The sequence below is a fragment of the Protopterus annectens genome, chromosome 9.part0 (genome assembly GCF_019279795.1).
Source record: "Protopterus annectens isolate FY-2018-M chromosome 9.part0, PAN1.0, whole genome shotgun sequence".
Taxonomy (NCBI): domain Eukaryota; kingdom Metazoa; phylum Chordata; order Ceratodontiformes; family Protopteridae; genus Protopterus; species Protopterus annectens.
Genome location: NC_056743.1, coordinates 637,483,245 through 637,507,060, shown reverse-complemented (window position 1 = coordinate 637,507,060; position 23,816 = coordinate 637,483,245). Strand labels below are relative to the sequence as shown.

At 39.6% G+C, this 23,816-nt stretch overlaps 1 protein-coding gene across 1 annotated transcript in view; it reads left to right on the top strand.

The window, feature by feature from the left end:
• SLC44A4 (solute carrier family 44 member 4) overlaps positions 1-23,816 on the top strand; it is a 1,277,084-nt gene that overhangs the window by 916,211 nt on the left and 337,057 nt on the right. Inside the window, exon 11 of the mRNA XM_044082136.1 lies at positions 11,228-11,340. Within this exon, the coding sequence (XP_043938071.1) occupies positions 11,228-11,340 (113 nt within the window). The remainder of the gene's footprint in view (positions 1-11,227; positions 11,341-23,816) is intronic.

Sequence of the window (23,816 nt, the reverse complement as noted above, 5' to 3'; positions counted from 1 at the left end):
TTACCATGATAGGGAGGCCCTGGTGCTAAGTAATTACAGTACAAGGCAAGAGGGGTCTGAGGGTGATCTATGGCTACAGGGAGCCAGCCAGCCAAATTTCAGATTACTATGGTGGAGCCTAAGGTTGCAGGCATATGATAGGACAGTGCAGCACTGTACTGGGGTCAGCAATGCCAAGTCAGCTGGAATCTCAAGACAGGGTATGGGGTAATGTATTTCCAGATAGGCTCACCCTCTCAAGCAATGTTTCTTAAGGGTCACTTGAAAAACTAGCTTGAGTTTTCATGTTGGGGAGAAATGTAACAAAAGGAGATACTGCCAGCCCAGCTATCTGAAATTTTGTAAATAATTATATGTCATTTGTGAATATTAATATGATTTATATAGAAATGTACTGCGGTTAGAGCGTCTTCTGTGTGGTGACATGCGTGAATGGGCGTTTCTTCATTGAAGGTTGTGCGTTAGGCCCGGCAAGCCAGCATGTAAAACTCTACTGCCAATCATTAGCAGACTGCAGTTCCGCTGTGGCGACCCCTAACCGGGAAAAGCCGAAAGACACAAACAAACAAACAAACAAACAACAATATGATTTGTATAGAAATGTGACAGAGGGAGATACTGCCAGCACAGCTGTCTGGAATTTTGTAAGTGGTTGTGTGTCATTTGTGAATATCAGCATGATGCAATTGCTTGTGTTATAACTGTATTAGAACTGTATGTCATATTGTACAGATGTGCGGAAGAGGTAATTAGTAAAATACTGAGCAGAAATGTATATACACTGTTGTAATTGTTTAGATGTGTATATATTTTAACAATGGGGAATGAAACATGAAGTTAACATCAGAAGAACAGATGAAAACTTGCATAATTTTATAAGCAAGTAATAAAAAGATATGTTATCTTTCAGTTTCAGTGCAACAGGAGACATAATGTCTAAAACTAGAAGTTTTTTGTATTGTCTTTAAATGTAGAGGAAAATTATTTTATGACTTCCACCATTTGTCAAAAGAGCTAAGGTATATGTGATTTCACAGGTAGATGCTAAAATCAGTGGTTTTCACCTGGGATAGTCAGATGACAAGAAGTGATGTCATGTTGTATACCAGCAGCGATATTTGAGATACTAATTTAAGAACTTTTTGAGAGAGACTGAGCATTTTGTATTTTGTCTTTGACCTGACAAAATCAGCTGGAAAACCCACTCACCACATCTGTCTTGTCTTGCTATGAGTAAGTAATTCTGGGGTACAGTAATTTCTCTTAGATACAGTTAAGAATATAGTGAAGTATAGCTTAGATGTTTTCTTTATTTATTTGACACTGTCCTGCAATGTTGTTTTAAATATTTCCTTGAATTTTGTACTCTGAAGTAACTGTGATTGTTTACGGAGTATTTTCTTGTTTTTTTTTTTTTTATTTATTACTAAATATATTTAAACATGTCAATTGTAGCTGGTCTTTCTAGAGATGTTTAAGCTCTTAGATTACTTGTATATCTATTTGATGACACTGTGCAGGTCACGCCTAATAGCCTTGCTCTTGTTCAAACTACCATTTGGATTAATAGTAACATTACACAGTAAGATTGGACAACCTTTGCTTAAGGGCCTTAAAGTAGCTGATAAGTAGTAGCTAGTGGCAGAGAAAACTACCTTATAGTCTGGGCAGAAGGGGGCATAGCTAGTAAACCTGTGCCAGTCTTTTCCAGATGTGTTTTTGTGTATAAATCATATCTGAAAGAGTGTGTGTCTCAGCTACTTGGACAGGAACATGAAGCACTGGTTGGACAGAGAAGGTTATGAAGGTCTTGGCTTGGCCACTTGGCTGAGTTCTCAACTCTATAGCTGTACCAGTAGGGAATCTTATTGGGATCTAGAGAAAGAGGGAGAAACCAGCCCCAGACTGACTCTGTGTACCTTTAAGGGAAATTGCACTTTACTGTGTGTGTACTTGTCATCCTCCCAAAGTGCATGTCCCCCACTGTTTCCAGTGGTGAAGATTGAGACTCCTTGATTACTGAGCCACTAGTGGGGTGTCACACATTAATACGCCAGGCATCACAACTTGTTAGGGAAGAGATGCCTTGTGCCCTCATTGAATCTAAGGGTCTATGTCAAATAAACGAACGTGTGAAATGTCGAATGTCATATGGTCGAGACCCTATGATTGACATTGCAAGAGTTTGAAGGTTGAATTTAATGACGCTTTACAGTGCAGAATGGGAGAATTTCCCTTTTCTGCACTGAAGTGCGGTCTCAAAATTGGTATATTTAAGTAGGGGGGCTTGCCCCCCTGCTCGCACTGTTAAGGTATGTTTTTCTTTTTTTTTTATTATATATTCGAACTTTCAAACATCGACCATATGTTATCGAACATATGGTATTCGTCATTTTGAAAGTTCGATTATATAACATAGACCCGAATCTAAGCAGAGGTCCAAACCTCCTAGATTTGTTAAAGCTGATGTTCCTTTAAAAAAGAAGCAAAGAGTTAAGCATGTGGCTTCTGTGTCAAAGGATCCATGCAAAGAATGGCAGAATTTTAGTCAATCTTTTCGATGGTTTTATGGCTCTTAAGCACCCCAAAGCTTATCTGTTCCTGCTTCTGTTCCTTGTCTTCCACCCCTTCCAAACACCTATGGACTATGATAAGTAGTTAGTCTGGTGAGGAGATATTGGCTTTCATGTCCCTGATCCATTGTCCCCTTGCTCTGATATCTGAGGAAGAGGATTCCCTTTCTCCTGAGTCTCCTGACTTTTAAGTGGGACTCTTCTCGGGTTTCTGATCAAAAAAGATACTATGAACTCTTGCAAATGCATTCTTCTCAGCCTACTGCAGTCCCTCCAGTGCTGGCTGGCCTCCTGAATATTTTCACTGTAGCTTCTCAGGTCTCTGACTCTCAACCTCTTGGCCCTAAGAAGTATAAAGTTCCTGGGACTCAACACGTTTATATAAAAGCCCTTCCTCTGATCCTCATGTTATTTCTGTGTCCACTGATAAATCTTCCAATTTGCTGGCTTCTTCTAAGCTTTTACCTTCTGATAAGGACAGCTGTGCCATGGACAGATATAGTAGAAAAGTATATATCTCTGCTACCTTAGTCTTCAAGGCAGTTGATTACCAGATCCATATGACTAGGTATGTCATGGTTCTCTCCCAACTTGGGGGCATTTTGGCTGATTTGACTGACTTGGAGGGTAAGACTTCTGCCATTTACCTTTTGAGTTATGCTTCTCAGGTGGCTCGTCATTCTGTTAAATGTAGCTTGATGCTGCTGATGCCTTTTCTAGGGCAGTTGCTTCTGGATCTGTTATGAGAAGGTATTCTTGGTTACACCTCCAGAATCTGCCTAAAGACATTAAGGCCAAATCTGAAACCAGTCTTTGTCTCTCCTCTTCCTACGTTTAAGAGAATTTATCCTTTTAAGCCTTATTTTGTTCATAGGCAGCCAAATCAGCCTTCTTGAAGCAAGAGAGCTTTTAGGAGAATTTTTCCAGATAAACCTTCTCAGGGTGCCAAGTGTCAAAAGCCATATTTCCCCTGACAAAATTGCTTCTATTTGACTTTTAGCCACTTCTAACTCCTCTGCCAGATTCCTCTGTCTCTTAGGGCTGACTCTTTCTTTTCTTGTTTGGCAGCAGATAATTACAGATGGTTGAGCACTTTCCATTATACAAAATATTATTTTATGGTTTGGAAGTCCCTTGCTCTATTCTCAGGCCTTTCTCAGCCTCCACTTTGTCTGCTCTTACATTCCCTTTGGTTCTTCAGGATCTGCTAGTATAGGGAACCATTCAACCTGTCCCCTTGTCTCAAAAAAGAACAGGTTTTTATTCCAGGATGTTTCCGGCTCCCAGGAAGGAGGAGAGTTCTTGGAGGCTCATTCTAGACTTGTCTTTTCTCAACACCTTTGTTAGTGTTCCTTCTTCCAAGATGATGACTCTTAGGCTCATAGGTATTTACTAGGCTAACAACCACAAGGGCCTTTTTAAGCTCAGCCATGCATCCCAAATCTCTGACAAGTTCTGGTACCCTTTATAAGTGCAAGTAGGGGCCTGGGTGGTGCAACCTTTACAAGTAGGGTCCTGGGAGATGAATCATTTACAGGCAGCCTGTGTCCATTAGAGGCATTTAGACACTTTCCCCCCTCTGTTGCTTCCTCAAGCCTTTCTGGTATTCCTGGATTTGATGGATGCTTACCTCAACATTCCTCTTCATCATTTCTTCAGGAAATGTTGATGTTGCTCTGATTCTTCTTCTCATTATCAGTTTCCTGCTTTGCCTTTTGGTCTTTCTTCAGCTCAAGGGTCTTTATCAAATGTCTGGCCTCTGTGGTAGCCTTCTGCAGACTTCAGGGAATTCAAATCTTCCCTTAGATGGATGACCTTTTAATTCAAGCCTACTCACAGCAGCCCCTGCTTCAGGATCTACACTTCACAATGCTTCTTCTATGCAGTGTGGGGTTAACACTCCATCCTTCTCGGGACCAAATGTTTTTGGGTTGCAGGATTCAGACCATTCCTGTGTTGGCTTGTCTGCTGCCTCCCAAGTTCCTCTCTTGCTTATTTCCAGTCTTTTCTTCCTGTTCTTCCTGTAAGGGAATTTCTCTGAGCTCCAGGTTACATGGCATCCATCATTCCATTAGTTCCCTTTGCCAAATTCCATAAGAGGAAATTACAGTGGTGTCTCAGTTTTGTTTGGCTCCAGCATTGCCACCATCTGGAGTACCTGGTTCTTCTCTTGACCTGTCTCAAATTCAAGGTCTGCTGGTGGATTCACAAGATTTCCATGAATCTAGGGCTGCCTTTTCAGGTTTATCTTCCTACTCAGGAACTGTACATGGATGCTTCGTATCACTGTTAAGTTTCCACCTCCAACAACCTAAAGGCCCATAGTCCTTTGTCCAATCAACAACTGGCAGACCATCTCAACATCAAGAAAATGAGGACTCTACTTCTAGATGGCCAGGCTTTCAACTCCCCTTTGAGTTCCAGGTCTCCATTTTACAGACAATACCACAGTCATGTGGTTCATCAACAAGCAGGGGGGCACAAAACCTTTCTAGGCTGGCTCTTCAGGCCTGGAATGTTACAGTCCACCATCACTTGGTTCTTTAGGTGGTTTACATTCCTTCAGAGCACAATCTGGTGGTAGACTGAGCAAGTCCAGGACATGAACGAATGCTTCACAGGGAGTTGTTTCTGGACATTGTACATTGGCGGGTACTCCTCAGGTAGATCGTTTTGCTTTTCCTCTGAACAGACAAGTTCCTGAGTGCCAAGTCCTCTGGGTTGGAAAGTGGACACCATGTCATTTTTCTTGGAAAGGAGTGTTTCTGCATACTTATCCCCCTCTTTCTCTACTACCAAAGTTCTGTACAAGATCATGTGGGACACACACGCACTCTTACTAGTGACTCCTTTGGCCCAGAAAGCATTGGTTCCCCCTTCTATTTCATCTGGCCAGGGACAGTTATCACACGTTACCTCACAGGATGGATCTTCTCACACAAGAGAAGGGGATCTCTAATTCACCCTTACTTGTATACCCTTCAGTTGATACTTTGGGTGACAGGGCTCTGATTCCTTTTAGGCACCAATTTTCTGAGGAAGTACTTCAGGTTTTTCTGGAGGCCAGAAAAACCAGTACTAGAAAATCATATATGACAAAAAGGAGGAGATTTTCTATGTGATGTCTCCAGTATGATCTTGACTCTTTTTCTGGGGGGCTCTGTGGTCCTTTCTTATTTGTGTGAGTTGCTCAGTTCTGCTGTGGTATATTCATCTGTTAAAGTTTGTCAGCTATTTCTATATTTCTGCCTGTTAAAACATCTTTGGCTTCTGGTTTTGAAGTCGGTCAAAATGACATCCTTCATACTCAGCCTCCAAGAAGGCCTCTTCCTCTTTTGTGGGACCTTAGTTTTTTTCTTGAGAAATTGACTCAGTCCCCATTTGGGCCTGCAGTTTCTTGTTCTCTACAACATTGCACTTGTAAGACTGTCTTGTCAGCGGCTCTTACATCTGCCAAGATGGTCTCTGAACTCTAAGCAGTCATGGCGGTTCCACCTGTTTTGTTTTTTCACGGGGGCAGGGTGTCTCTTCATACCAGTCCTTCTTTATGCTCATGGCTGTTAATGATCTGTTGAATCGGTCCATTCATCTCACTTCTTTTTTCCCTTCTCCACAGAATCCTAGTGAGAGGGTTCTTCACAACTTGGATATTACTTGGACAAGACAAAACATACCAGAAATCAGAGGAACTTTTTGTTTCCTTTTATCCCAGGAAACTGGGTTTATCTAAGCAAATCATCTCCTCTTGAATTTCTAAGGCCATTTCCTTTTGCTATTCCTTTCTTGGCAAGCAGCTTTCCTCTTCTGTACATGCTCATTCTACCAGGCAGTGTCCTCTACTTGTTATTTTTTTTTTCAAGGGCCTGGATACTAGATCCATATTGGATACTGAAACTTGGTCTTCTGTTCATGCTTTCACCAAGCATTACAAGTTGGGTATAATTTCTGGGGCCAGTGTGATTGTCAGGGCCATCCTTCATGGGTTTTGGAGGGCTGTTCTGTGGCTTTCTTCCTTCCATGCTTTGCAGTAGCTTTTGTACTCTGAAACAAAGAAAGTGGAAAAAAGTGCCCAATGCAAACTGATAACCAAACGTAAGGCACTGGAAGGTTCACCCGAATAAAATCCACTGTTTTATTGATCACACACAATAATAAAAAAGCGTAAAGCACCTCCAGAATGCATTAACTGGATCACCGTGTTTTCATCACAAAAACCTCTTCAGATGAGGGTACCAACTTCTGAAACCCCTTTATAACCCCCAATTAATCAGTTAGCAAACTGTTATACTTTTAAAAACACAGTGCAAAATTACTATATAGGCAACTATGAAACACAATAGGTAAAGAAGTGCATAGAAAATCATTTGTTGGTCAAGCTGAAATCTTTTAAAACACATTATTTACAATTTGTAAAAATGTGTAAAAAGAAAATAAATATTTAAATGTTTAAAACCCTTATAAAACCACATTAAAAACACTTGTGTAAGTCATGCAAATTGTTGAACAGCACCATTTGCTGGACAGTCACATAATTTAAAGTTTAGCTGGCCTAATCTTTGACTGGCTTCAATGAAACCATTTCATTTAAACCAGAATACCTAGTAGCTTCAAGAACTAGTTGCCAGTACAGTTCCTGTATTCTAAGCGTGTTTCCCAAGGGCCACCCCTAGGATCAATGGGTAGTGTTTCAATTACATAAAAATGAAAATCAGCTCCTGTACAATTCAAAGTATGTTTATATAAAGAATTATTACTGTTCATCTGTCTTATATCGTACCTGTGTTCATACATTCTAGACTTTAATTTTCTCTTGGTTTTGCCTATATAGAATGTATAACAGTGGATTTTATTCTGGTGAACCTTCCAGTGCCTTACTTTTGGTTATTAGCTTTTGTACTCTGCCAGGAGTAAACAATACTGCAGAAGAAATGAGGAAGGACATAGTACAGTTATGTAAGATTTTACCATAACAGTAGATGTTTTACTTCTCACTGTTGTATTCTGTCCCTCCCTCCTATCCCCTGTTGTTTATGTTGTTTTCCTTCTGGTCAAGGGGTCTTTCTTTTATCCTCTTTTTCTTCCCTTCCTGGATATATGAATTATTACTTTCCTGTGGGGTTGCTCTAGTTCTTCTGGGGCACTTCAGTTATGAGGATTAGGCATTTGTACATCACATATGTATGTTGTGTCTTACACATAGAACATATGTCTGATGTATGCCTCCCAGGTGATGTAAAGGCTTTGGTAAGTGGACTGGACATTCAGTTATCCTCAGCAGGATATCCCAGGAGTAAATAATACTGAAACAGTGAGAAAGACATCTACCATTATGGTAAGACCTTACACAACTGTATTTTCTGACTATGCCTCAGATGGCTCAAATTTGATTAGCCCCTTGGGTGCTGGTAATAAGTGACTGAAAATGGCTTACCCGTCCTGAGAAGAGAAAATGGTGGTGCAGTTGGCTGTCTGTCTTCAGAAATAAGAGGCTTTATGGCAGTGTGGATACACCCGGAAACTGGTCACGTTGGGTTTGTCCTCCAAAGTCTGTAATGGTAGCTCTTTCTTGTATGTAGGTGTGTGTGTGTGTGTGTGTGTGTGTGTGTGTGTGTGTGTGTGTGTGTGTGTGTGTGTGTGTGAGATCATTCATGCATACATAGATAAGAGAATAGAAAACCTTTGTAATGATGTGAGAGCTCATGTCAGCCAACAGAGACAGAGTTGGGATTTAATTAGAAAACACCCAGCTGCTCAAGTAGTTGAACATTTCCCTGCAAGCCCTTGGAGATGGGTGGAAGACTGACAGCGGTAAACCGAAAGAGTATGTTTTAAGAGTGCAGGGGAGAATTGATGGTGATGTCAGTAGTGATAGTTGTCTCCTGTGGATCCATGGGCTGACTGTTAAAATGCCTAGTGATTGAGAGGTGAGCCCCTCCAAGGACAAGCGTCTGTAGGGAAAGCTGATGGCACATGGACAGGCTGGGTTCAAACAACATTCATGCCAGTCTGAATGATGGCTGTCTCTGGTTAGCATTTTCCCAGGGAAGCGACCATATTGTCGTTGTCAAGGGAACAAATGGACTTGTATCCCATTGGAGAAGGCTAGCGATTGGCAGCTGAGGATGCAGAAAGTCACTGAAAAAAATAAAATAAATTGTTCTGTGCTGTATTTTTGGCTATCAGATTACCCCTTGCTGGAACCAGGATGTCCCAACATACAGGAAGTAGGTTTGCAACCCCACTGAGACTCCTTGTTTTTTCATTTGTGTTTGGAAGGAGTGGATTATCTTACTGTACCACTCTTGGGAGATATCTAAGACACCTTGCTTCAGTAGCTGCTTATCTAGAGCTCAAAAGAGTCTTGGAGAGCTTGGTTCAGTTCTCTAACAGTGCTTGAGGCAGGGGGTCAGTACCTAGAACCCCCTTCAGTGCTGAAGAACATATGTTCCAGTTTCTTTTGCAGATATGTTGTTTTCACACAATGGTGGTAGACTGACCTCTGAGGATCTGTTTAGGACAGCATGCCATATTTTGAGGAGTTCTGCTGGGTTAGCCAGCTATACCATAGACTGCAGAAAAGGAGTGTACGGTCTCAACAGAGGTAGAGCAAGCAGGCACTTAGCCTCTCAGGTTTCCTTGCCACAGTTGAAAGCTGAGATGCCATACAAAATTGATTAATTGGAGCTTCAGGCAGGTGAGTTGGCCCTGAAATTAGTAGCCTGACCAATGTTTTGATTATTAATAATTGCGGTTTTATAATATTTATATTAACTTTGACATACACGTAACAAGGGCTAGTGGGACACACCATTATGATATTTATCAATCAGAAAAATACATTTTACACTTTGATAACATATGGCCAGAAATTCTGCATCCTTTATCTACTGTTATAAACTACTGATTACAATACAGATATATTCCATGGTATGGCATTTCATAATTTGATGTGGAAGTGTTGCATATACGCAGTCAGGTCAAATGTCTGATGCAGTTAGGTTCATTGCAGATATCTGTATGTGTATACCTGCAGGTTCAGTCATTTTCAAGACCTTTTGAATTTATTACTGTTATATTGTTTTGTTATGGTTAGCTTGGGTCATGGGTGAAAATTTTCCAATTTTAGGGTCATTCCCAATGTTGATCATTAATTGAATAAAATAATTGTCACCCAGCATTTAACATGGAGGCCAGGTTATGGTGATAGTCTCCAGAAGAGAAAGCAAATTTATAGAGCAGCATAATAGATGGCAGTGAAGGTCAGTGCTAGAGCACAAAATAAAGCACTTTGGCAGACAAAATTTTAAGACAGGTTGCAGATTTAGTGGAACAACCTAGAACAAAATAGTGGAAGAAAATGACTGTCTAGTCATTTTTTAATATTTATAAAACAGGCTGCACAATGTAAGAGTGTTGTGGCCAAGTTTGTCATTGAAGTGCACAGCCAAGGGGCTAAACTCCACGAACACAGGAGTATAACAGCTTCATAACCTCATATATGCTAGGTGTACTGTCAGTGGAATAGATTCCAGGGACAGAGAAACTGTTCTATATCTGTGCAGTACACTCATGAGTTTTGATATGCAGTGCCTGGTGCAGAGCGTGAAGGACAAAACTCCAATGATCCATCCCCTCTACAGCACACTGGTGAGTCCCCTGAAATAGTACAAAGTGCAGATAGAAAAGCTATAACCTTAAAACATGACCAGACAAGTGTAACGTGTGCAAAGAGACAGCTCAGAAGGCAGAAAGAGGATGGTGAATATCAGTATGAGGACTAACTGCAGGCACTTAAACATGTGCAGTTTGTGTGAGTGAGAGAGAGTTCAAGGTGTAGACCCCCCCCCCCAGGAAGATATGCGAGGCAGAGTAGAAGAGAAAAGTGAATGGATAGGAGGCAGAGGTTTATGATTTGGGAATCCTTTCTAGTATAGAAGTTTAATTTTGTAGGAAACACCGAATGTTATGGAACCCCTTGCCATGGTAGATACTAGAGTCTGAAGTAAGCAAAAAGATGTGGGAATGGGATAGGTGGAAGGACTGAAGAGAAGGAGTTGTGTGAGGGTAAAGTAGAAGTAGTAGGTAGATTACAGAGATATTAGATCTCCTTCCACTCACTATTTTTATGTTTGCAGTAGGACAGTAAATCATCAGGGAACAATATAGAAAGGTAGGGTGAGCTGTGTTTACACACACACACAAAGATAGTTAAATGGACAGAAGTAAGAGCCAAGACTAGTAAATTACAATCCCAGCATTTTCTGGGGAGGGAGACAGACAAATGGGTCTGAAAGAACTTTGGCAGGTAATCTTTTAAAAAAAAAAAAAGCAGTAGTGTTTCAAATTATATGCATATGATATGTTAAGAGACAAAAGAGGCTGTAGACCAGAGCCTGGATAATGTACTTGTAGAAGCCATGATATGTATGTGAGTAGCTTGTAACAATGGATGGCAGAGCACTAAAGGTTAGAAGTCTTTAGGAGCTAGAAGTACAGCTTGAAATATCTGTGCTCATTAGTCATTCTGTTCCATCTGTGAAAATGTCTTTAGTCCCCTTTATTTTAAAGGTTTATAAAGAAAAATTTTAATAATAGATGAACTGAAATGAACATTAAATTAACCAGAATGATGCTAACACTTTTCTTTGCAACAGAGGACTGGTCATTGCCATGATTGTGAGTTTGCTATTTCTGCTGCTTCTCCGATTCATAGCAGGCATCCTCATCTGGATCCTAATAATTGGCGTCATTGGTGTTACTGGATATGGTAAGAGCAATGGGAGGATAAGTATCACGGTATCAGTGACTTTGATGTAATAGTTATTTTGTGACTTGTGTAACATCTTATAGCCATATTCTTGTCTTACTTCTGTACTTATTATAAAATGTACTACCTATGCTATACTAAAAAGTTCATTCTTCATTTTACTATTTGAAATGGTTCTTGTACCAGCGATATGCTTTGTATTAGAAGAGTTACTTTCTTTTACATTTGAAGTTTCTTTTTATTAATATGATTCCTTCCTTAAAATGATAATGTCTGTGAAGTTACATACTTGTTTATAGCTGTTGCTCTCCAGTGTAAGGAGCGTTGTCCATTGTTTACTCCTCCTGAATTGTTTCGTGCCTTTTACCTGTTCTATATTCACCATCTTCAAACAGGTGTTATGCGTACCCATTCTGCTATTATTTGCCACAGCTTATAACTCAGAATAGTAGGTTGTAGATAGGCAGTCTTTCTGCTTTGTTCAGCTTATCTGTCTGGTTATCTCATATAGGTCAAAGGATATCCCTGACTATACGTCTCCCTTATTAGGTTCATCATTAAACGCAGTGCCCCTGTTGGAAAGTACCTATCCAAGCACTTTATAATATCATAGGTTCCAAAGACTTGTAACTATAAAATTGCCAGCTTAAGCTACATCAGGTTAATATCCCTGCCTACTTCACTGTCTGTGACCTTTTGCTTAGCAGTTCGCGCTAAGTATCCAATACTGACCATCTGAATTGCCCTTAAACCTTTTGTACCAAGTCTACTACTATTATTATTTTGTATACTTAACATGAAACACCAGCTTTCACCACTTGCAGTACTTGTCTAACTATCTGCCACCTCCATAAACAGTGTTGCTCTGATTTATGCGCATATCTATGAATATTGTTGCATTTTATTTGTTTGTAATCCAAGTATTTTTGTTAATGTATACATGTGGAGCTTTTCTCCCCCAAGCCATTGCTGAAAAGAGATTTTACATAGCCCAGACAGTCTTTTCTGATCAACAAAAGCAATAAAAAAAAAATAAAGAAATGTAGATGCAGGGCAACTTTACCAACAAGACGGTGTCTTAATTGATGTAAAAAAGCTTTATATAAATCACAACACACGTCGTAGCTGCAAAGTAAGGCTAATATACATAAAAAGGCACAGGATACAAATAAAATGAAAAAATACAACAAAATAAAACGTAAAACCAGGAGTTAAGCACTTTCATCAAATGTTTGACTTCTTCAGAACTGTTAATTCCTGGCTTCCCAAGTTTAAATTACTATGTCTATCCAATCAGCTTACTACTAGAATCAACATAATTTCCTCCCAGATAATCAAAACATGTCATTAATCAAACAGTTGTATTACAATGATTTATAAAATGCATAAGCATACATATAAAGAATGTCGTCATGTAGTCTAGTAAAATACTACTTATAAAACTACTAATAGGGCAAGCTACCAGATGATATAGTGACTGATGGGTCATAGAAAAGTTTTTATAACATAAACAGATGTAATGCTGAACATGTTCCTGAGAAGGGGTTTTACCCTGAGTCCTTTATTATGGACATTATGCAGGAGGTTAAACATAAGAGGACTAGTGTTCACTTCACTGCATTATTGGGACACGGTAGTAGCAACCAGAACAATGGGAAGCAACAAAACATAGATTTTTTACATGCACTTACACTTACTTATACTTCTGACTTTAATAATATTAAGCAAGTGATATATGAATACTAGAAAATCTTTAATATTGATAGTGATGTACTGGAAAAAGTAGGGAATAGGCCTATATAGGAGGGACACCACTTAAAGGGCTACTAGAGCAAAGCCAGTGTGACCTGACTACGGGGGGTACTTTTAAATGTGGCAGATTTCCCCAGTACCCATTTATTATGGACACCGTAAGTTCAAGCTTAAAAATTTTTGGATACATTACCAATAATACGAGAATGTATTGCTACACTAAGGGGGTAGTCTATATCGCCATCTGCAGAGTATGTAAAAACGACTACGTGGGAAAAACTAAAAATGCATTTAGGCTCAGAATTTACCAACATCTGTATGATATTAGGCAGATATTAGGCAGATGAACATGAATAATGCACTATACAAACCTATTAGCAATCAACAAAACCATGCCTTCAGCTTTTTTATACTAGAGCAAGTGGATCTGGGACCTCGGGGTGGACCCGTAGATGATTATTTAGAATTCATTGAATTAAAATGGCAGATCAGATTGAATGCCTACCCCCCCCAGGTCTCAATGATAGAATCTTGTTAGCTTCACTTTTGAGGTTAAAACATCTGTTTGTTATAAAAGCTTTTCTATGACCCATCAGTTACTATATCATCTGGTAGCTTGCCCTATTAGTAGTTTTCTAAGTAGTATTTTACTAGACTATATGACAACATTCTTTATATGTATGCTTATGTATTTTATAAATCATTGTAATACAACTGTTTGATTAATGACATGTTTTGATTATCTGGGAGGAAGTGATGTTGATTCTAGTAGTAAGCTGATTGGATAGACATAGTAATTTAAACTTGGGAAGCCAGGAATTAACAGTTCTGAAGAAGTCAAACATTTGACGAAAGCGCTTAACTCCTGGTTTTACGTTTTATTTGGTTGTATTTTTTCGTTTTATTTGTATCCTGTGCCTTTTTATGTATATTAGCATTACTTTGCAGCTACAACGTGTGTTGTGATTTATATAAAGCTTTTTTACATCAATTAAGGCTCTGTCTTGTTGGTAAAGTTGTCCTGCATCTACATTTCTTGGTTTTTGACTGTTTGGATTGTTTTCAATAAAAAACAATACTTTTTTTTTTTTTTTTTTTTGCGCAAAAACTTTTTATTTTGTATTAACAAAATAATAGTACACATTAACAATCTAAACAACTAGTATAATTATTTAAGCAAAACAAAGAAAAAAAAAGGAAACTATTTACAATATATGCAAAGGCCTGAAAGAAATTTAAAGCAATACAGTCCTAGATGAATGAATACATAACAAAGGATGATTTTTATTTTCTGAAGATTATCAGTGACAGATAACACTCTATTCCAAGGATTGCTGACAAAACGTTTTGGGGGAATTCTTGGTTCTTTAATTTTGGTGTTTCTCACCTTCATAGAACAATTATTTATTTTTTTGATTTCCAGTTGGGTTACTGGGGAAAGCCACTGGGCCCAGAGAGCCTGTTTTCAGTGGAGGCCCGGGGAGAAAAGCTCCATGAAACAGATTACAGTAAAGATAGCAGTCCAATAGAAGTACAAGTACAAATGCATATCAAATAATACAAAGCATGAGCAATATTGCCCATAGTTTAAAAATATTGTGCAGATACATTTTAACAAATTCCCACACTTAAAGTCAAAAGCTATTTACAGTTTTACAGAATGTGAGAGATTGTATGGGAATTAGCTACAGAAGGTTATAGCCAGCTATAAGGTGTTTAGGAACTCAGGAGGATACCCTCCCCCAGGGGCTTTTGTTAAAGAGTTCTAGGTAGGGAGAATGCCATTACATTTCCATTTGGAGGAGAGGTAGGTGTAAAGGTGAGTTTTGAAGTTTTGTGTTTGATATTGTCCTTGGTGTGGAAGCGAGAGAGTTCCATTTCTTACCTAAGGAGAAGGAGAGGAGAAGTTGTCCAGCAAGACGTTTAGGTTTGTAGACAGTAGTTAAGTTTTGGTGTTAAGATCTGAGAGTTCTCTTTGTGGTGTATGGAGGAAGGATGTTATTTAGAGCGGGGCATTTGGTTGGATTAAATATTTGTCTATGTGCTGTAGTGAGCTACAGGAAGTCCAGGTAATTTGTGAATTCTAACCAGTTGAGGGATTGGAGGGTAACACAGTAATGAGTGGAATGTTTGGCTTTGGTGGCAAATTTAGAAATTTTGTTATAACAGCTTTTAAGTTTGGAAGAGGATAGGTTAGTTAGTAGTGGGGAGCAGTACAGAAGGGAGGAAAGGAGGTAAGAGGAATCCAGAGTATGCCTGGTAGAAGTAGAGAGGAAGTGGTTGTTCCTGTATAGCATACCTAGTTTTTGGTGGGTTTTCTTTATATTTTGCTGAATATGGATGTCGAACTTGATGTTCGTCTATAGTTACACCGAGTAGTTTGGCAATGGGAACAACTTTGATCGGAGAGTTGCTTTGGCTAAGGACTTGGAAGGAATTTTTATCAAAAGAGTAAGACTTTGAGGGTGTGAATAGTAGTTTTTTAGATTTGTTAGCATTGAGAGAAAGGTGATTTTGGTGCATCCAGATCTCAATAGTTGAGAAGGCAGTCTGAGATTTAGATAGGAGTTCAAGGAGGTTAGAGGCAGAGCAGACAAGTGTAGAGTCATCTGCATATTGGATGACTTTGGCATTAGGAATAGCAGAGTGAAAGTTATTGATAAAGATATTGAACAGCATTGATCCGAGGATGGTCCCCTGTGGTACTTTGGTAGGGGTAGGTAAGAAAGGTGAGGTGCCTTTTTTCCATTTCACAGCCTGAGGTTTATCTGACAGCTAGCTTGAGAACCAGGAAAGAGTGTTTTGGGACAGATTTAGGTTTGAGAGGTGACTTGGGTGCTTATGGGAAACAGTATTGAATGCTTTAGAGAGATCTAGGAGCACTGTGGATACTAAGCTCCCAGAATCGCCGGCTTGATTGACAGTTTCTAAGAATGAGAGTAGAGCTGTTATGGTAATATGTCCTGGTCAGAAGCCATGTTGGGTAGGGGTAAGAAGTTGGTATTTAGTTAGAAAAGGCAAAAGTTGGAGGTGGATGCATTTTTCTAGGATTTTGGAGGTTGGAGAGAGAAGAGCTATAGAGCGGAAGTTTGAAATGTTAGTATTTTTGCCTCCCTTGTGGAGAGTAAGCATAAAGGCAGAATTCCAGATTTTAGGGGCATAGGATTCCTTTATGGATCTATTAATTAGGATACTAATTGGAAGAGCTATACCATCGGCAGCAGACTTGATAAAGGAAGAGGGGATGTTGTCAGGTGCATTGGAGCAGGGTTTAAGTTTGGGTAGAAGTCTTTTTATGTAGTTAGTGGAGACAGGTTTAAGCTCAAACGTAGGTGGGAAATTATTTGTGGACTTACATGAGGTGGAATGTAAGAGAGATGGGTCGTTGTTGTGAAAAGTTTTCATTAGGTCAGATGTTGACTCTGTAAAGAAAGAGTTGAATAGTGAGGCTAATTCAAGGTCAGATTTACTTGGGTCCGGACAGGGGTTATTTTTTGAGCCTGGGTTGAGGAGTGAGTTTATGGAGTTCCAAAAAAGCCTAGGGTTTTGGGGATGGTTTGACTGGAGCTTAGTGTGGTAGGATTTTTTGTCTTTGAAGATTTGTTTTTTTGCAAAGTTATGGAGCTGTGTATATTGGAGAAGGGTTTTGAGAAGTTTATTCTTTTTGTAAAGCTTCCAGGATTTGTGTCTTTGATGCATAATTTGCTTTGTTTCTTTGGTTAGCCAAGGTTAGTTAGAGTTTTTATTCTTTTTTTTTCCTTGGTGGAGCTCTGGAATTTAGAGCGTCTAGGAATGTAGAATTAAAGTGGTCTGTGGCTTTATTGAGTGGAAGGGTTTTTAGAATGCTCCAATTTGTTTGAGATAGTTAGAGAGGGTTTTGGGGTCAAATTTGCTAAGGTTGCAGGTCTGAATATATTGATGTTCGTGTGGATGGGAGGTGGTTGCATGGTAAATGAAAGCTGGGAGGTGGTCACTAATAGAGTCAGGGATGGTGCCAGAATTGGTAATTTTATTTGGATACAGTCAAGAGTGGATCCTGGGTGATTTGTTTTATTGGGTCTGGTGATTGAGTGGGTTACTTGAGTAAAGTTAGTGAGGTTAATGGACAAGGGAGGGTATGGGACTGTTGATTTTATTTCAGTCTATGTTTACATCACCTAGTATGTAAGTTTCAAGGTTAATTTCAGCTGAGGCCCATTGGAATATGTCTTCAAGGGTTGAGATGTTATTTCCTGGTGGGATATACTTTATATTTCTCCACACATTAAAAGATGGGGACATTCATCCTAATCCCTACCACCATAAATAACTCCCAAACCAAATATAACACTGGACCTCTTATCAACCCACCCAATTCTCTCACCATTACTCATCTTAACATACGTAGCATTTGCAATAAAATACCACATGTTCATGCCCTCCTTGACGTCCACCAATTTGATATCCTCTGCTTATCAGAAACATGGCTAAAAGCCACAATAAAAGATAGTGAAATTACACCTCCAGGCTACAGTATTTTTCGTGTTGACCGCACATTGAAAAAAGGTGGAGGTATAGCAAATCTCTACAAAGCACACATACAACTTAGTACCATTAATCTTAACCTACCTCTAGACTTCAGCAGTGAAATACTTATCTCAAAACTCCAGCTCAACAGATATAAAACTATAAATATTATATGCATCTATCTCCCCCCAGGTAACAACATTGGTATACTTGAAAAAATACTCAATGGACTGTCTTCTCAACTCCCACAAGAAACCATAGTCCTATGAGACGTTAACATTAATTGGAATTCATGTAACAATACAAACCCTTCCAACCACATTACCCTTTATGGTTTTTCACAAGCTATTAATTCACCCACCAGAATCAACAAACTAAATAAAAAAGAAAGCACCTTAGATTGGATACTAACTAATAGCCCTCACCAAACGTATACCACAGGAACCCTCCCAGATGACCTTAGTGACGACCTGCTAACATGCATAATCAGACATAAAACTAACCCAACCTTCCCTATCACTATTAGAACAGTTTGCAGCAAAAAGCATTTTAACCCTGAACAATTCCAAACAGACCTTAAACAATGTAATTGGTCTCCTCTAAAATCCCTCCCAATTAACAAAGCAGTTGAATACTTTAACTCTACATTTCTAACAATCCTGGACCACCATGCTCCTATGCGCTGTATTAAAATGAAAGCTAAACCTGCTCCTTGGCTCTCAAACAAAACTAGGCAACTAATCATACAAAGAAACAAATCCTGGGCCAAATGGCGAACTAGTAAGAACCCCACAGACCATCAAACCTTTCGACAAGAAAGAAATATCACAAAAGAAGCCATCATACTAGACAAAAAAAATTACTACTTTCACCTACAACCTACAAGGAACCTCAAACATTTTGGTCTACTATTAATAAACTTACTCATCCAGGAGAAACTATTACCCCCAACCTCTTAGGCAGTAACCCTGACAATTTAACTGATATAGCGAATGCCTTTAACTCTTTCTTTACCAATACTATCCAAATTCTTGCCAGCCACCTATCCTCCGATATCACTAATCTACAAACTCCCACCTCCAAGGTTCCCCCAGTATTCAAGTTAGAACCAGTACCCACATCATACATTCACTCCCTTCTCCAAAAACTAAAACCAACTACCCCCTCAGCTGACAAACTCCCATCAGAATTCCTGCAAATAGCATCTAAAGCCATAGCTTATCCCATCTCCATACTGATAAATAGAACCCTAAATGAAGGTATAATCCCATCCATCTGGAAAATTTCTCACATGATCCCATTACACAAAGGTGGAAACTCTAATGAAATGTCCAACTTTCGTCCCATAGCACTGCTCTCCCCTATTGCAAAAATAATGGAAAAATGTGTCCACAAACAACTTATGAACCACCTTCTCCTTCACAACCTACTGACAAACTGTCAACATGGATTTAGACCTTTTCACAGCCCCTCTACTGCCTTGCTTTCCTTTACAAACTATATCAACGAAAACCGCAATAATAATATCCTCTCCTCTGCAGTCTTCGTAGACTTGGCAAAAGCTTTTGACATGCTTAACCACCATATCCTTCTACACATCCTAAAGTCCCACTCACTAAATCCACTATCCATGAACTGGTTCACATCCTACCTAGAAAACAGACAGCAGGCTGTACTCTGGAAAACCACTCTATCTAATCACCTACCTATCTCATTAGGTGTCCCGCAAGGCTCCATACTAGGCCCTCTCTTGTTTTCCATTTACATCAATGATCTCAACTCAGCCATTCCATTCTCCACATGTATTCAATATGCAGATGATTCTACTATTGTCTGCTCAGCCTCCTCTCTAGACGAACTACAATCCCAAACACAAAAAGCTTTCAATACAGTAGAAAACTGGTTTTCCAACTGCTGCCTCTTACTAAACGCTAAAAAAACTAAACTTTTACTCTTCACACCTACCCAAAGGACTACCCCTTTACACTTCACCCTCACATCGAATAATGGCACCCTTATTTCCCCTGATCTGACCACTAAACTCTTAGGAGTCTCAATTGACAATAACCTCAACGTTGACCCACACATAAATACCACAGTAAAAGTAGTCAACAGAAAATTAGGATCCCTCTATAGAATAAAACCATATCTAACACCATTAGCTAAATCCACTATAGCTAGAACTCATTTACTCTCAACCCTTCTTTATGCATCTCCCATCTACACTAACCTCTCCAGAAAGAACCTCAACAAACTAGCTATATCCTATAATAACATTGCCAGATTTGCTACTAGCTCCCCTTATAGAACTCATCACTGTCTTAATCTAAAAAAACTAGGCTGGCTTGAACTTCCAAATCTGATACAATTTCATCAACTCTCAATAACTCACAAGGCCCTTAATCAGCCCAGCAATACTCCCATACTCTCTAGCTTTATTACACCATATAGTAATCTCAAGAATTTACGATCCTCAAACAAAATCCTTATGAATATAACTAAATCTAAAAACTTAGCAGGTGATTCCTTGTTCTCCAACTCTGTTGGAAAAGTATGGAATCAATTACCACCTGATCTTACATCCCAGACCTCTCTCTCACTTTTTAAAAGACATCTTAAACACTACTTCAATAACCACTGGTTATGCTCCTGTTGTAACCCTGACTAACATTTTCTTGTCTCTGACCTTCTACCTTCTCTAAATACTAAACTTCTTAAAATACCTTAATATATCCTTTTCTCTCATATAAATTATATAAGTGTACTATCAAACTAAGACCTACTAAGATTTGTTCAAAAAAAATAAAAAAAATTTTTTATCCTTTTATATTTTTATATAGAATTTATAATATAACTCTCTGTTATAATTATAGCTGTTTAAAACTGTTTTTGATGTCATCATTATTGCTGCATAGGACTGTCTCTATGCTTTTTCTTACATTGTAAGGTATTTCCTGGAGCTTTTCTCCCCGGGCCTTTACTGAAAATGGACATATATCCAGTTAGACTAGCCCGGTCAACAAATGTAAAATAAATAAATAAATATAAAGGGCGATGACACATAGGCTTTTGTGATTATTCATTTTTAATAGACTGACTGCTAGTTCTGCATTGGTGATCTGACAAGCTCCCAATCCAAAGTGCTAAGCCTCCATGACAGTATCAACTATATCTCCTGGCAGGATAGGTTTCTTTTAAAAGTTCTGTCTTCAGCTTTAGAATAGACTCCATCCACACAACAGTCAAAATAACATCTTGACAACCATCAAAGACAGTCTTGACAGTTGCATGAGTAATGGATTCATGACTGGTATTAAAGTAAATGATCTATCCATCAGGATTTGTTCTCTTGTCACTACAAGTAATGTTCCAAAGCTTAAAAAATGAACTATGGACTCCACATGAAAATAAGACGAGAGAGAGCTGTGTATATTTAGTTTATTGCTTTTCTTCCTTTAATTAAAAGAAGAAGTTCATCGAGCTCAGTACGTACAAATGTAATTGCTGTTAAATACAAACAAACCACATGACTTCTCTGATGTATGCATGAAGAAATGGTCAGCAGTACAGGAATCCAAGTAAGAGCTAATAGGTTCATAGGTAGGTACTAGGCTGTCGGCCCTAGGGCCCATACAAACCTAGCCAAAAAATGTACCCTGGCTTTCGCCACCCAAGAAAATTATTTTCCTGTGCCCCTGTCGAGCAGAGCCACAGAAGTGATCCCTGGGGTGAATTTTCCATTTCCCATCCAATCATCAAGATTTTTCTTGAAGAGTGCTAATGAGGATCTCTATTTGACATAGATAAGTAGTCTGTTCCAGAGTATGGGAAGTCTCTGGGACAGGAATCTATCCCTCCAGCATGTTCTGTTTATTGTGGTGACAAGGTTTAGGTCCCTAGAGCATGTAGCTTGGAGGGATTGGGATTTCTTTAAGTGGAGCATGTCCAACAGCTCTGGGTTTGACATAGCTTTGTATGTTAGGCAGAGATCGCCCCTGAGTAGGCGATATGTGATGGAGTAAAGCTGTAGTTTTTTGAGACGGTCTGCATAGGGCATCTGTTTGAGGCCAGTAATCCTCTTTGTGAGGTATTTCTGTGGTCTTTCCAGTTGTTGTAGATGTCTTGTGAGGTACATACCAAAAGGGGCGTTGTACTCTATAATGGGTCTAATGAGTGATGAGTAGAGGGGAACAATGACCTCTTTTTTTCTGGATGAGAATTCTTTTGTGATGAGATGAGCCACATAGAAGGATTTCCTGACCACTGTGGCGATGTGATTATCAAAGGAGAGACTACTGTCCACCTGTGTCCCAAGGTCTCTTATCACATTTTCGGCATTAAGTAGATCACCAGCTATGTGGTAGTTCATAGGTACAGAGTTTTTACCAAAGGGGATGGCAATACACTTTTTGGCATTGAGCTTCAGGCCATGGATTTGACACCAGGCGTCTGTCTCAGTGAGGCCCTTTTGTAGTTTGTTCACATCATTAGGAGTTTCGATTATGGCTCCTAGTTTGCAGTCATCTGCAAACTTTGTTAGCCAAAGACCTTCTGTGTTGGCCTGCACTTCAGAGAAGTAGATACCAAACAGGAGAGGACCCAGGACTGAACCCTGTGGTACTCCACTTGTCACTGGTCTGATGTCAGATTTGGAATCCGCTACTTTCACAGTGTGGGCTCTGTCCGTGAGCCAGTTGGCAACCCATCTTGTGACATAGGGATTTATACCTAGTTTAGTGAGCTTATCTATAATTCCAGAGTGGGGGATGGTGTCGAAAGCCTTGGCGAGATCTAGATAAGCTGTGTGAACCATTTTACCCTCCATCTATGTCTTGGAGACTGCTTCAAAGAAGTCAATCAGGTTTAGGAGACATGATCTGCCTTTTACAAATCCAAACTGGGTAGGTCCAGAGTTTGGAGATTACAAATGTCTTTGTTTTTGAGTTCCATGATGATACATTCCATGGCCTTGCAGACCAGGCTCGTCAGGCTCTCCCTTTGTGGAGTGGGATAACCATCGCGGTGCACCATTCAGTGGGTACAAAGCCTGAGGTGAGGCTATGATTGAACATGGTACTTAGGTAGGGTGCCAGTTAATTCTGTAGTTCATGTAGAACGCAGCCTGGGATATTGTCAGGTCCCATGGATGCTGTGTTCTTGACTTTGGAGAGTGTGTTTTTTTTTACCTGTGCAGCTGTGATTATAGGAACTTTGCAATCTTCCGGTATAGAGATGGGCCCTCTAGGGGGTGAGAGGGGGTAAAGTTAGCACTGAACCTATCTGCTAGGATGTTGACAATATCAGTTGGTTCTGTATATTTAGTGCCATTGTGCTGTAACTCAGAGCAGATCTGAGTGTTACCATTTAGATTCTTGACATAGCTATAGAATGCTTTGTGGTTGTTTTTAGAGTCAGTGGCAATTTTGTTTTTGTAACCAGCTTTGGAGGATTTTATGAGGGATCTCAGCTTCTTACTGAGGTTGACCAGGGAGTTCCTCCAGTCATGGGATTTTACTCTTTTTTGCAACAGTTTCTTTCTTCTGTGGTAGAGTTTGTTTATGGCAAAGGACCACCAGATTGGCTTCCTTTTTTTGCAGGATAACATCTTGGTTCTTTTAGGGATAGCATGATCCATGCACTCGTGTAAGTGCTTATAAAGTGCATTTGTGTAGGATTCGGCAGTCATACATCTATTGTCCGTCTGCATGGGTGTCATGAAGTTTGCCACTTCTGCCTTAAGAAGTGTGAAGTTGGCTTTGGAGAAGTTTTTTTACAATGGTTTCCCTAATTGGGGCTGGGGGTGGGATATGGATGTCTAGGCTGATTAGCTTGTGGTCTGATCTGACCAACGAGGAATTGACCTCTGGTGTGGAACACCGGTTTCCCATCTTGGTAATGACCAGGTCTAGGATATTTCTGCCCCTGGTAGGGGTGTGAATAAGTTGATCCAAGGCATTGGAATTTATGAATTCTAGAAAACGTTGAGCAAAAGAGTTGGTACATGAGTGGTTTCCCCAGTTAATGGTGGGGTAGTTGAAATTGCCCATTATTAGGGTGTTGGGTTGTACCCTAATACTTTTCCAGTGTATCAAGAAATGAGGAGTGTGAATCCTGGGGCATGGTGGGGGATCTATAGCAAGCTACAATTTGGATTGCAGTCTTGCCCAGAGTTAGTTGCACTTGGATAATCTCGGATGCATTATGCTGTGCAACTAGCC